This window comes from Bactrocera oleae, chromosome 3 (genome assembly GCF_042242935.1).
Source record: "Bactrocera oleae isolate idBacOlea1 chromosome 3, idBacOlea1, whole genome shotgun sequence".
In the NCBI taxonomy this organism is placed as follows: Eukaryota; Metazoa; Arthropoda; class Insecta; order Diptera; family Tephritidae; genus Bactrocera; species Bactrocera oleae.
Genome location: NC_091537.1, coordinates 86,842 through 101,272, shown reverse-complemented (window position 1 = coordinate 101,272; position 14,431 = coordinate 86,842). Strand labels below are relative to the sequence as shown.

The 14,431-nt window shown below is 34.0% G+C and overlaps 3 protein-coding genes across 8 annotated transcripts in view; 2 read left to right on the top strand and 1 right to left on the bottom strand.

Annotated features, from left to right (window-relative positions):
* The window catches only part of LOC106614954 (uncharacterized), a 69,063-nt gene that overhangs the window by 7,784 nt on the left and 46,848 nt on the right, over positions 1 to 14,431 (top strand). The window lies entirely within an intron of this gene.
* Samuel (SAM-motif ubiquitously expressed punctatedly localized protein) overlaps positions 1 to 14,431 on the bottom strand; it is a 35,518-nt gene that overhangs the window by 3,567 nt on the left and 17,520 nt on the right. For 4 of the 6 annotated variants that reach the window (XM_036369744.2, XM_036369746.2, XM_070106856.1 and 1 more), the window contains exons 2-5: positions 2,840 to 3,783; positions 1,596 to 1,859; positions 1,226 to 1,517; positions 517 to 1,131 (exon numbers count right to left, since the gene is read on the bottom strand). In XM_036369744.2, coding sequence (XP_036225637.1) covers positions 517 to 1,131; positions 1,226 to 1,517; positions 1,596 to 1,859; positions 2,840 to 3,342 — 1,674 coding nt within the window. In that variant the 5' untranslated portion in view covers positions 3,343 to 3,783. The remainder of the gene's footprint in view (positions 1 to 516; positions 1,132 to 1,225; positions 1,518 to 1,595; positions 1,860 to 2,839; positions 3,784 to 14,431) is intronic. The other 2 variants (XM_070106857.1, XM_036369752.2) reach the window with 2 other exon arrangements.
* Positions 8,765 to 10,564, top strand: LOC106614915 (fumarate hydratase, mitochondrial). Its single transcript, XM_036369758.2, has one exon. The coding sequence runs from the start codon at positions 8,871 to 8,873 to the stop codon at positions 10,416 to 10,418; it is 1,548 nt and encodes a 515-aa protein (XP_036225651.1). The 5' UTR covers positions 8,765 to 8,870; the 3' UTR covers positions 10,419 to 10,564.

Here is a 14,431-nt window from a genome sequence, read left to right as displayed (position 1 = left end):
TCGTTACATATTTTATATACTGACTAAGTTAAAGAAATATTTACGAAGACACACATATATATATACATACATACGCATGTACAGCAAAAGTAATAGTAGTGTCAAATATCCAGTTCTAAAAGAATGAATGATGAACACATTTATGTACATTTATGTGAATGGGTGCAAATGTAAGATCTTGGCCTGCATATAAAGTTTCGCAGAAGTAGTCGTTCAAAAAACTATACTTAGAAGTCGATGTTTTGATTTTCATTTACTCCCAAAGAATATTGTATATTGTATTATAATATTAATACTATACACACACAGTTCTTATTTACCACTCTTATTTTTAGGAAACCGAAGTTTACAAGTACTGTACTTCTTGTTAAAAGTACTGTACTTCTTGTTAAAAGTAGCACTTGTGTAAAGATAAAAATATGTCATAACAGAAATTTGTAGTTATTAGCAAATTTTGAGTGAATTAATAAAATAGGTTAGAGCAGTTAAAAGATAAGTATAAATATGTGAACTTACATGAACGTAGTCTGCGCAGATATCAATATCACCTACAAAAGCACACACGTCGTCCACTGTCCATTGGGCGATTTCCACACTTTCAGCTTGACATTTTAGAATAGCAGTATTGCAGGGCGTGGATGGTTCCGGTGAAAAGGTTAAGCGGGCATTATTCTTCGTGGAACCAGGGACTAATTTCTTTTCAGACATTGGTGATGGGGAGGATTTTACTTCATTTGATAAGATACGTCCAATAGATACATTCAACCCATATGATTCGTTACTTTGGCTTGCTGCGTTTAATTCCACTTTAAATCTTTTAGTCGCTGGGGGTTGAGAGCTCAAGTCAAGCGGTACGGTGGTTGTGCTTGTGGATGGTGTCGATTTTCTTTTGGATGTTGAAACACTGGAGCTAGTTGATGTAGAAATTGATTTATACTGAGGACTAGACTGTTGTGAAGGCGCAATCTGCTGGACGGGAACACTGAGCGCAGGTGATACATATTGAGCGGCCTGTTGCAATGCTACACCGAGGTTGGGATGCGATAAGATTGAATTGGAGTTCATTTGCTTTGAGTTTTGCTGGAAAGATCGAAGTATGGTCTGTACCTCTGCTTCTTTAGCTGCACGCGCCTACATAAATGCCAATGGAGATAATATTTTGGACAAGAAGTTCTAAGTTAAAAATGAAAATGCTAAATTTTAAAATTTTAGTTTAGCAGCTTACCAAAGTAATCAATGCTTGAGTACTGCTCATATCTATCATTGGGAGACACACACTTTGTGAGAATGGGAGACTACTCAGAAATGAAGCGGCAGCAGCCGCTACCGCTACTTCCCCTTGAGACATGGATAATCGAGGTATCAATTGAGGCGATGCATCTTTACTTGTCAAGGAACCCGACAAAGCCCCAGCAACGTTCCTATTGCCACTTTTCTGATTTACATTCTTGTTGACAATGGGAATAGAAGAAGTCGACGATGAAGTATCAAAAAATTGATTACGAGTCGAAATGGAGCTAATAAATTTGAGTAAAACCAAGGACTATTAATATATGCTTTTATTCTTACAACTATATATATGCTTTTATCCTTACTTTATTGCGTTGACATCATTATATTTCGCTGCTAAACTGCGCATAATATCGGAATAGTTCCTCGACGAAAAATCTGTCTGAAACACAGTTGTTGTCTTTCCTAAATCAGCCGTATCCGTGCTAGCAGCAGTAACGCATGGAGTTTGATGCCCCGCAGAGGTGACTTCTTGAATACGCAAGAGCGAAGTTAGTGGCATTAGGGCTTCCGAAAAAATTTGTTGTGGAGAAGGACCACGGAACGATGAAGGTGTGGTGCTTCGGGATCTGAAAATCCGCGAATGAAAGAAAAGAAATGTACATATATAAACATATGAATTCAATCAATATAAGGAAATTTATTGTAATATTCAAAACGAAGTCTAAGAAAATAAGAGGTTAGGATAATTAAAATTTAAATTTTAGATCTTCTGATTGTGACTCATGTCACACATTTGTGTTCCTCATGTAGTGTGTAGGCGTTCAGTGATATATCCCTCATGAGTATTAATATGTACTCGATGTATATTTTTGTATATTTATGTATTTTCATTAAAGTAAGCAAATATGGAGGTAATTTTTTTTTAGACATAAACTTGTTGGGTCGATGCTATAAATTGTTAATTACATATCTTCAAATATTCCAAAAGTCATGTATGTTTTGATTATTTTCTTACTTTTTAAGATATAATATTTTCGAAGTTTTTTATTTCTAAATAGATAAATCTGAGGAATTCGTACTTTTACAATTTTAACAGGGTATATTAAGTTTTACACGAAGTTTGTAATACCTAGAAGAAAACGTCGGAAATCATATAAAATATAAATGATCAGCGTGATGAGCTAAGTTGATTTAGCCATGTTCCTCTGTCTGAATATATGCGAACTAGTCCCTCAGGTTTTGGGATATCGATCTGAAATTTTGAGATTATTGTCCAAGGCAACGCTAAAATCTCCGAACAAATTATTCAGATTCGACCACTATAGCATATAGCTCCCATTCAAACTAACCGTTCAAACAAAATATAAAGATCTTCATAAAAAATATTTTTTCCTCAATAAATAACCTTAATTTGACCTGAAGATTGTTTATGTCTAACAACATGGCTCCAAAGAACTAGTACAATGTTTCCTTTGGCCGGTTACGTTTTCAGATTTAGTTATACATATACTTGTAGTTGGTACAAGAAATGCACCTGCGAATGGTATTAAAGCTTCAGTGCGGCCGAAGTCATTATAATATGCACATTTTCCAATTTTTATTATACCTCGATATTGATGACTGATGATCTCCGTTGGTTCCTGGACTAAGTCTTTCACTCTTCACATTGTTAGAGATATTTTGTAGTTGTTTCTTTTTAGCTGTTTGTTGTTTCTGAGGATTTGTTTGGAATGACTGCAATTGTGGGCAATATTTTTGATAAGAACTGTTTGATAGGTTAGCGTTAGCTGCACCACCAGCAGAACCACTGAGAGTATTAGGCACTTGATTAATCATTACATTGTTGATTATATTATTGCTGCAGTTATTCCTATTATTGATATTTGAACTGATGTTACAATTTTTAATTGTATTACTTGTCGTCGACTCCATATTGATATTATTTAACATATTATGTTTCTCCGATGACGCTGTTAAATCTAAATATTGATAGGCAGCCGCTGCGGTTGAAGAGGAAGTAATCGGATTTGCACCAATACTCCTCAATTGCTTATCGATTAAACTAACTCCACCACGAAAAGCCAGCGTTAGAGACTGTTCACTGATCATTTTCTGGACAGCTGAGACCGATGTAGTGGCAGTAAAACCTGCAATATTTGATAATAATGGCAGCGCGAATAAGCAAATTTTCTTATAACTGTTGTGCTTCTGTGTTTGCTTCTATTATTGTTGTTATTGGTTCGGTTATAAACTATGAAAGTTTATCCATGATCTATTGGTACTGCTATCACTGCTACTGTTGAAGTTAACGTAATTGTTAATTGTTGGAAAATCTCTGCTGTATTACAGATTTGTTTTGTATATAGTGATTTATACATCACAAAATCATTACCGTCGCCAAACGTTTTGTGATTGCTGCTTTTTCTTGCTCAACAGGCGTGGTGGGATCTCACAGTGCAGATGCTGATGAAAGATAAGGAAAGTCTGTTTGTTATCGTAGGCACTGCAATTGATGACTGCTTTATAATATCATTGGGCGTACAAGTACTTCTGCAATTGGTGTAAACCGAGATAAATCAATATATACATACATATATATAATGCTATTCTCTTTAGTAAAATCTGTACATAATACTACTATTACTGTTATTTGTTAAACAATTTCATTTCTCTTCATGTTTAGGAATTTCGGAATGTAATTAGTATTTATTGAAAGTGGACTACATTTTGTGGAGGTGAATCAATCTCGAAACCCGTTTCCCGTTGTCACGCCATAACTTGAGAACCGCTAGACCGATTTGGCTGGTTTTTTTTTGTAGTTTTCTAATACTCTGTAGAAGGTTCTTACGGAAAAAAATATTAAGAAAATGTCTCAGAAAGATTGAAAAAATACATTTAATTTTGCATATATTAAAAAACGCGCGTAACGAATGTCATCGTCATTCACAGCCATAGACTATATTGAAAGTGCATCGTTTGTTCAGAAATGTGGTTACCTAATTAAATTCTATCGCCTTCTCAGTTATAGCGAGACCAGGGAAATAGGGATTCATTTTTATATGGAGGATATTATACTTGTAGATTCCAGTTTAAATTGAATAGGTACTAATACCTAAGATAGGAGAACTGTCAGCTATACAAAATAAAGTAGTGCAACCAAGCTACGCATAAGTATAAATTTGGGATCGTAGTAGACCGTCATACACATACATATATACATAGGTGCAAATACAGCAATTAATATACCATATGCGTTTATATTTATGTAAACATTATCATTAATATGTTTTGTTTTTTGTTTGTTATATTTATTTTATTAAAAGTTCAGATATACACAGGATAGGGTGGGTAAAAAAACGATTTTTTTTCGCTTAGTGCTCTGAAAAATTGGTTGGTAGACACTTCTAAGAAAGGTACTCTAAGTATCAGCTCTTAATTGTAACATTGTATTCGGCCACCCTAATGTACATACATATGTTTGTACATGTGCTGATGGTGCTAAGTGCCAAATACCGATTTGCGGTTATGAGCTGACGAATTACCTAACTGTGAGAATGATCACCAGGGCCACAATGGAAATGTATGTAGACACTAGCGGAACTGTTTTGAGACTATGGTGTGACTAGGGCTGAGAACAACATTAAGCAATCGTGCTCTTAAAGTACTTATACATGTCCATATGTAGGTAGCTATCGTGAGCATTGTTTGAGCTGCCTTTTAATAGGTACCAAGTGTCAATAATACCAATCCGTTCATAACAAAACATTTGAGTACCATTATGTTGACTACTTATTATTGCTTTTATACAAAAATATGTGTATATACACAATCAGTACGCATAAATGGCACGATGTTTTTACCATGTTGACAAAGTTCATTGCCACTTTTTGTAATGTTTAAATTTTCTTATGTACACACGCATATATGTCTAAATATGTATTTACTATACATATGTACCGTGTCATGGCTAGAAAACGGTATAATCAATGAAGGAGGAAAGGTGAGATACACATATACGCACCCAAAACGCTGCATGGACGAAATTACTAATAAGGGCTATTCTACCACTATTAATTATACCCTCGCAACTAATCGAGTTAGATATAGAGTTATATGTATATATAAATGATCAGGATGAAGAGACGAGTTGAAATCCGGGTGACTGTTTGTCCGTCCGTCTATCCGTCCATGCAAGCTGTAACTTGAGTAAAAATTTAAATATCTTTATGAAACTTGGTACATATGTTTCTTGGTACCGTAAGACGGTTGGTATTGCAGATGGGCGTAATAGGACCACTGCCACGCCCACAAGATGCCATTAATAAAAAACAAATAAATTGCCATAACTAAGCTCCGCAATTAGATACAAAACTGTTATTTGGTACACAGGATCACATTAGGGAAGGGCATCTGTAGTTAAAATTTGGTCCCGCCCCTAATAGGTTTAATGTGCATATCTCCTAAACTGCTAAAGCTATAATAACAAAATGCACTGGAAGCAAATGTTCCTAGCACCTCTACCTACAGTGTGAAAATGGGTGAATTCGGGTGACAACCTCCACTCCCCATATAACGGTACTGTTAAAAAATACTAAAAGCGCGATAAACCAAGCACTAAACAAGTCAGAGACATTAAACTTTATCTCTAGGATGGTATGAGATGACTTTATAGTAACCGCGTTCAAAATTACTGAGTGGGCGTGGCACCGCCCACTTTTAGGTGAAAACCCATATCTTGGGATCCGCTTAACCGATTTCAATCAAATTCGGTACATAACATTCTTTTCATATTCTATGTTATAGTGCGAAAATGGGCGAAATCGGACTACAACCACGCCTATTTCCCATATAATACCATTTTAAATTCCATTTGATTCTTTCACTTTCCACTATGCAAATCAAGCAACAATGATTGTATCAGTGTAAAACTTTGCGTGAATGATGCGTTTAAAGTATGCCACCTTGTGGCCAAAAATTGTCTAAATTGAACCAAAACTGTTCAAGCCCCTAGCTACTGAATATGTGGACCCCAGTGATTATAGTTGACTTTTTACCGAAAATATCGGTCAACATAGAACAAGGCGGCAAGATCCACAAAGAAATCTAAAACGAGTATACCATTTGACTTTGCGAAAGTATAAAACGTTCGGTTACATCCGAACTTAGCCCTTCCTTACTTGTTTTAAACATAATTTTTAAGTCAAAAACACCATTTTGGTTTTGACTCTATTTTTATGTCCAATAAAATACAAATATTTTAATTTTTTAGATTATGTGGAAAAAATTTTGGTAGTTTTCACACTTGCAAGACTAAGATGAAATATATGTAATAATTAAATTAATTGCTCCATCCATAACTGAATATAATATTACAAGGAACGTTCATAATTTATCACATCTGTTTCATTGCACATATCATTCGCATATTGTTAAGGTTTCATTAAAACGTAGTAAACTAGACAGCAACTAACCAGAATCACGCTTATTTAAGGTTTACCAAAAAGTATTTGGATTGAACCATTGGAGCAAAGTCTTACCAAATTATTATTACTCGTAGCCTTAATAGTATATGTTAGTATATTCATCATACATATAATACAAGTATATATACTTATATGGTACGTACATAGTTACTGAATCCTGTACCAACGATCTGTGGTAAATATTAAGACTAATTTGTGCATACTACGTATTCTTCTATTTTAACTTATAATTAAGCTACATTTCTCGTGGTTAGGTTAATGCGATTGCATGTTTACTTATAATGCTTCGCTGCATAATTCGGATTGTGGTTTACTTACATTCAAGGCATGGTCAATTATATTAGTCTAGTGTAACTAATTATTTCACAAACATTGTAATAAAGTTTCTTTCAGTAAATTTATTGTTTTTTATTTCAAATGCATGAAGTTTGTTTAAATAAATAATAGCGTTAACGTCATTGTTGCAAACATAAGAATTTGGTTAAGTGTCTGCTTATAATGAATAGAAAAGTCTTTGGCCTAACAATAAAAGAACTTATTTTTAATAAAAATATGACTTTATTCTCCCTCACAATTTTCATCTGATTGTAGAGTAATTTTTATCAAAACACGAAATTCATATTTTCCTTTGTAAACATAAATATCAGAGCAGCGTAACATTGAGAACAATGGAAAGAAATGTCATGAAACATTGACATTATTCTATTGATCTCTCGGGCAGGCCAAAGTCTTTTCAGCTCACATTTGTTCGTTTGAAAAGTATACCGGAAACATGTGTTCCTAAAGAAAACTTATCAAAGTAAGGATGGGTTAAATTCCGACGGAAACGTATAAAACATCGATTTTTTGGATGAAGTTTATCGGAAATACGGGATCATTACAATCATTATAAGAGCTACGTACGCACCGATTTCGCTTATTGTTGCAAAAAATATATACCGCAATTGAATGCCAAAAACGCGACATTGTATGAAAGTAGATATGGCCAGTCTTTGTCGATATTTGTTAGAGGACGTCGTAAGAATAAGTAGTACAAAATTATTTTTAAATTGTAAAGATGTTTGTGCGACGAATGTGTCATGAAACAGTAATAGAAATTTAGTTCTAGAGTTATAACTTCTTTATAATAATTTTGGACTGGTTGCGGTTTAGAGATGACTCAAGTAGTTCCAAGTGTAGTAGATTCTCGTAGATAGTTACTGTGCAGCCAAATCGTGCTCGCAGTTTTGTTGTTTTCGTTGCGGATTTTTTACTTTAATTATTGTATAATTTGAACTACAATATTTAGGCAATGTAAAAAATTCAATGCTCTTCTATCAATTTTTAATAAGCAACTAGTTCATAATTAATTTAATTTTTTTTCTCATTTTCTTAAAAATATACCTTAAGCTATGGCGAGAGAAATTTGTTTTACATTATTTTACTACTTCCTGGCATTGTATGATTAATGTTGTTGCTTAGTTGTCGTTTAGATAGCAATCGAACCGGCACATCCAGTGCAGTATTGAAGTAATTTCTTTCGCAATATTGCGGCAACAGGTAGGTTGGTTAGCAATTGGTGTTAAGAATTCCCATTAATGTGCAATGTACCGTTTGTTGCTTGTGGTGGCTGCACGCCGTATCGCTTCAGTACATAAGAGTGCAATTAGTTCTGCGCTACTGTTTGCTGTCCTTATTTTTTAATGTTTACTATTCTAAAACATTGCTTTACTTATATGTAGCTTCTTATAGTACAAGTGTGTCAGCTGTGCAAAAATTAGCTTCAAATTTGTAAAATAACATATGTACATATTGTGCCCTATGATGCCTAACTAAACCTCTGGACTATCGCTAAATGTTAAATATTTAATACGAGTAATACATAATTTGAATATTAAGCTGAATAAAAAAGTCTTAGAACACTAGCCTTTATGGAAAAACAAAATGTGTTTAGTTTTCATTGAGTATGGCCATCGTTCACAATATAAAAAGCATTCAAATGTATTCACTTAAAATAATGATAACTGCTTAGAGTTTAATCCAAAAACTTTAAGCAGTGCAAAAGTATTATTCCACTCAGTATATTTTTCTATTCCCGTCATAGATTCAAATTTCAAAATAGAAAATAAATATGTACGTATACATGCATATGTTCATTCAGTTTCTGTGCTCGAAATGGTTTATAAAAATCTTAGATTGGTGACGTCAACGTTAAAGGAAATAAGTACATTTTTCAATGATACTCATATTAGAGGGAAGAACTTTAGTAGTACAACTAATGATGATAAAACAAAAAAAATAAACTATCGGAAGGAAACCGATACTTTTGGAGAACTTCAAGTTCCTGCTGATAAGTATTATGGAGCTCAAACTCTTCGGTCAAAAATTAACTTCCCGATTGGAGGAAAAAGGGAGAAAATGCCAAAAGAAATAATAATAGCAATGGGAATATTAAAGAAAGCCTCCGCCGAGGTGAACAGAGAATATGGATTGGATAGCAAAATAGCTGAAAATATTTCGAAGGCTTGCGACGAGTTAATATCTGGCAAATTATACAAAGACCACTTTCCTTTAGTTATTTGGCAAACAGGATCAGGTACGCAAACAAACATGAACTGTAATGAAGTTATTAGTAATCGTGCTATCGAATTAATGGGTGGTGAATTGGGCTCCAAAAAACCTGTCCATCCAAATGATCATGTAAACATGTCTCAGAGCTCAAATGACACGTTCCCTGCTGCAATTCATATTTCTGTAGCAATGCAACTAGTAAATACACTAAAACCGAATATTGAATTTATGCATGAAGGTTTAAAACTGAAATCGGAAGAGTTCAAGGATATTATAAAAATAGGACGAACACATACAATGGATGCTGTACCTTTAACACTGGGTCAGGAGTTCAGTGGTTATACACAACAAATGACTTATGCTCTTCATCGAATCGATGCATGCCTTCCACGGGTATATGAAATTGCTCTTGGCGGAACTGCTGTAGGAACGGGACTTAACGCACCTGAAGGTTTTGCTGAAAAAGTTGCAAAAAGAATTGGCGAATTGACATGTTTACCATTTGTATCTGCACCGAATAAATTCGAAGCGCTAGCAGCACGTGATACAATGGTAGAAGTAAGTGGGGTATTGAACACAATAGCATGCAGTGTGTTTAAAATAGCTAACGATATACGTTTTCTCGGTTCTGGACCCCGATGTGGCTTTGGTGAGCTGATGTTACCCGAAAATGAACCAGGTAGCTCAATTATGCCAGGGAAAGTAAACCCCACACAATGTGAGGCAATTACGATGGTTGCCGGACAAGTGATTGGCAATCATGTCGCAGTTACTATAGGAGGATCTAACGGGCATTTTGAATTGAATGTTTTCAAGCCATTGGTGGTTTCGAATGTACTCCGTTCTATTCGATTACTTTCTGACGCCTGTCGGACTTTTACCTGCAATTGTATTAACGATATACAACCGAACAAAGATCGCATCAATAAGATCATGAACGAGTCTTTAATGTTGGTGACAGCATTAAACCCGCATATCGGTTACGATAAGGCGGCACAAATAGCTAAAACAGCTCACAAGAATGGTACTACTCTTAAAGAAGAAGCAATAAATTTAGGTTACTTAACCGAACAGCAATTTATTGATTGGGTAAAACCACAGAATATGCTTGGACCGAAATCAATGATGCAGCGGGCTAAAACTAATAAATAATCGTTATATAATATATGTTAATATATTAATTACCTTATATGTATGTATCCGCATCTGAATATAATATTTTCGTTAATGAAGTACGTAAAAATATAATGCGACAATAACTAATACTTTCAATAAAGCTTAAATAAAAACAATTTAAATACTGATTATTATCAAACTTTGTAAAGAAATAATTTAATTTTTTTTCCATAATTATTTTCAAGGTTTTTTGTAATCCCATGAGACTATAGACGTTTGAAATTGACGTGTCAGAGTATTTTTTAAAATATGGAAAAAATTGGATATCGCGCAGTGATTAGATTCTTCGTTTTGAAAGCTTTAAAAGCAAAGGAAGCTTATGAACAATTGTTAGAAGTATATAAGAAGCCCTCACCTTCAAAACGCACCGTTGAATTTTGGGCTGGTAAATTTATATGTGGTCGTACTAGGCTTGAAGACAATCCTCCCCAAGAACGGCCAAAAACCGCAACCACACCAGAAATCAGTAAGCAATGTCATAATATTATTAGTGAAAATCCAAGTTTGACTAAGCGTGAAATCGCTAATGCCATAGGCATCTCAGGCGAACGAGTACTTCATATTTTACATGGAGAATTACATATGATAAAGCTGTTTGGAAAGTCAAAAGCTGGATCGAAAACAAATTTCTCAGCCTAATTTGGAGCATTTTAAGTATAATAAAACCGATTTCTTGCATCGTTTTATATCTATGGATAAGACTTGGATCTACCACCATTATCCTAAATTGACACAAGAATGTTTACAATGGACTGAAGTTGGTTGTTCAGCTCCAAAGCAGGTGAAGTCACAACGATCAGCAAAGAAGGTTATGAAATCAGTTTTTTGGGTTGCAAAAGGGATTTTGTTGATTGATTATCTGCAGAAATGTAAATCAATTAACTCTGAATATTATTGCAGCCTTTTGGATCAGCTGGATGAACAAATTAGTGAGAAAAGATCTGGTTTGCAGCACAAAAATATAAATTTTCCTCAAAACAATGCACCTGCTCACAAAGGTGTTTTAACAATGACAAAATTCGACGAATTAAAGTACGAATTGCTTGAGCATCCACCGTACTCACCAGATTTAGCTCCCAGCGACTACTACCTCTATGAAGAAGCTATTACAACCGTAGACGGGCATGAGCTTCCGGAAAGTCATTATAGGGATGGCATAAATTTATTGGAGGATCATTGGAATAAGTGTATTGAAGTTAAGGGAGATGATATTGAATTAAAAAATTGTATTTTTTGATTTCGAGCGCGGACACTTTTCAACCAGCCTATAGATTGTATTGTATATTGTTGAGTATGCGTTGTAAATGTTTTTTGTTTGATGCTCAGTTTTATATTTTGTTAGCACACTGCGTTCGCGTGATCGAAAGTTCAGAACCTTTCAACGTTGACCTTATTATCGCATTGTTTCGATTACAGTGGGTACGCAGTAACCGCAACTCTTAACACGTGACATTCCTTGACTATAGTAAAGCAACTTTCTAAAGAATTCTATATTATATTTGTGCTGTCTTTAAGGTATACATTTTAAGGAATGGAATCTTTTTTGAAATGCATCATATATTGACTTGAAATTACAAAGACTATCTATATTGTTTTTTTAATCATAGACGATATGACTATTTATCAGAAGCAATCAAAACACTCCAGCAAAAATTTATTTGATAGTTATGTAAAATTAAATTCTTAAGGTGAGTTGCTGCACTATCCAAAAATAGATCATTAAATAAAATGCTGGTATTTATTTGTGCTGGTGCATCTTTTAAAATATATTTACATAAATTTTTTTCTATTTAACGTACAATTTTCGAACAAAAAACTCGACCACGATAAGTGCAATAAATTTATATGATAAACTACTTTAGTTTTTATTTGTTCCAGCTACCATGTACGTATTGCATATTTTAGCGCTATACTTATATATACAGCACGTATGTACATACAAAACACAACATACTTGTACATACGAAAATACGTATGTACGTTGTTCTTATTGGTAGCTTTTATGTGTCCACAATATTATTACAGTCATTCATGCGATTAAATTGATCACAAGCATTTTGGAAAATATTTAGAATATATGTATGAAAATTTTAACTTCCCAAGGCTTAATGTTATAGTTTTACAACTTCCTTATTATTCCCTAACGGTGTTTTTTGCATACACGCTGTTTTCCTGTTAAACAAAAATCAGTTCAAAAGGAAATTGTTGAAATATCGTTATTTTGCAATTATAATATGAATGGAGTTTGCTTTTTTGCAGAATTTACATAAAAATAAAATATTGCAAACATATAGTTGTACAATTTTACAACATTTTTACCAGTTGGTAAAATTTTACAAATATTTAGTATTTAATATCATTTGCAAGTCATAAATAAATTACTCTTAAACTAGGGGTGTATTTAAATATAGAAACACATGTATAAAGATTAAAAGCATTAAAAATAAGGAAAGCCTAAGTTTGGGCATACTCGAAATTTAATTCTCTGGTATTTAAGTATAGAAACACATGTATAAAGATTTAAAGCATTAAAAATAAGGAAAGCCTAAGTTTGGCCATACTCGAAATTTAATTCTCTGGCAATTTGGAAGGGTCAAAGCCGGGAAAATATGTTGGCGAAACTTTATAGTAAACAAGTAAAGAAAGGCTAAGTTCGGGTGTAACCGAATATTTCATACTTTTGCAACTTGAAGGGAACAAAGCTGGGAATACACTTTCAGGTGTTGACAAAACTTCATATTAAACAAAAACAAACGTTAACTTGGTTGCACCGAAGCTATATTATCCTTCACAAATACAAAGTATCCTTACAAAAACTTAAGCGATCAATTTGTATGGCAGCTATATGATATAGTGATCTGATCTGAACAATTTCTGCGGAGAATACATTGATAAGTTCGGGTGTAACCGAATATTTCATACTTTTGCAACTTGAAGGGAACAAAGCTGGGAATACACTTTCAGGTGTTGACAAAACTTCATATTAAACAAAAACAAACGTTAACTTGGTTGCACCGAAGCTATATTATCCTTCACAAATACAAAGTATCCTTACAAAAACTTAAGCGATCAATTTGTATGGCAGCTATATGATATAGTGATCTGATCTGAACAATTTCTGCGGAGAATACATTGATAAGTTCGGGTGTAACCGAATATTTCATACTTTTGCAACTTGAAGGGAACAAAGCTGGGAATACACTTTCAGGTGTTAACAAAACTTCATATTAAACAAAAACAAACGTTAACTTGGTTGCACCGAAGCTATATTATCCTTCACAAATACAAAGTATCCTTACAAAAACTTAAGCGATCAATTTGTATGGCAGCTATATGATATAGTGATCTGATCTGAACAATTTCTGCGGAGAATACATTGTTGCCTTAAATAATAGTCCATGCCAAATTTTGTGAAGATACCTCGTCAAATGAAAGAGTTTTCCATACAAGCACTTGGTTCCGATTGTTCAGTTTGTATGTCAGCTATATGCTATAGTGATCCGATCTATACTATTTCTTCGGAGATTGCATAATTGCCTTAAATAGTAATCCATGCCAAATTTCGTGAAGATACCTCCTCAAATAAAAGAGTTTTTCATACAAGCACTTCATTCCGATCGTTCAGTTTGTATGGCAGCTATATGCTTTAGTCATCCGATCTATACAATTTCGGATATTGCATTATTGCCTTAAATAATAATCCATGCCAAATTTCGTTAAGATACCTCGACAAATGTAAAATTGTTCCATACAAGCACTTGGTTCCCATTGTTCAGTTTGTGTGGCGATAGTGATCCGATCTAAATAACTCATGCCAAATTTCGTGAAGATATTACGTAAAATAAAAAAGTTTCCCATACAAGTACTTGATTCCGATTGTTCAGTTTGTATGACAAGCTATATTCTATAGTGGCCCGATATCGGCCGTTTCGACAAATGAGCAGCTTCTTAGTGAGAAAAGGACAGGTGCAAAAACTGAGGGACTAGTT

What these genes read in the sequence shown, in the direction of transcription:
- LOC106614915 (XM_036369758.2), top strand. Translation starts at nt 8,871, where the DNA reads ATGGTTTATAAAAATCTTAGATTGGTGACGTCAACGTTAAAGGAAATA.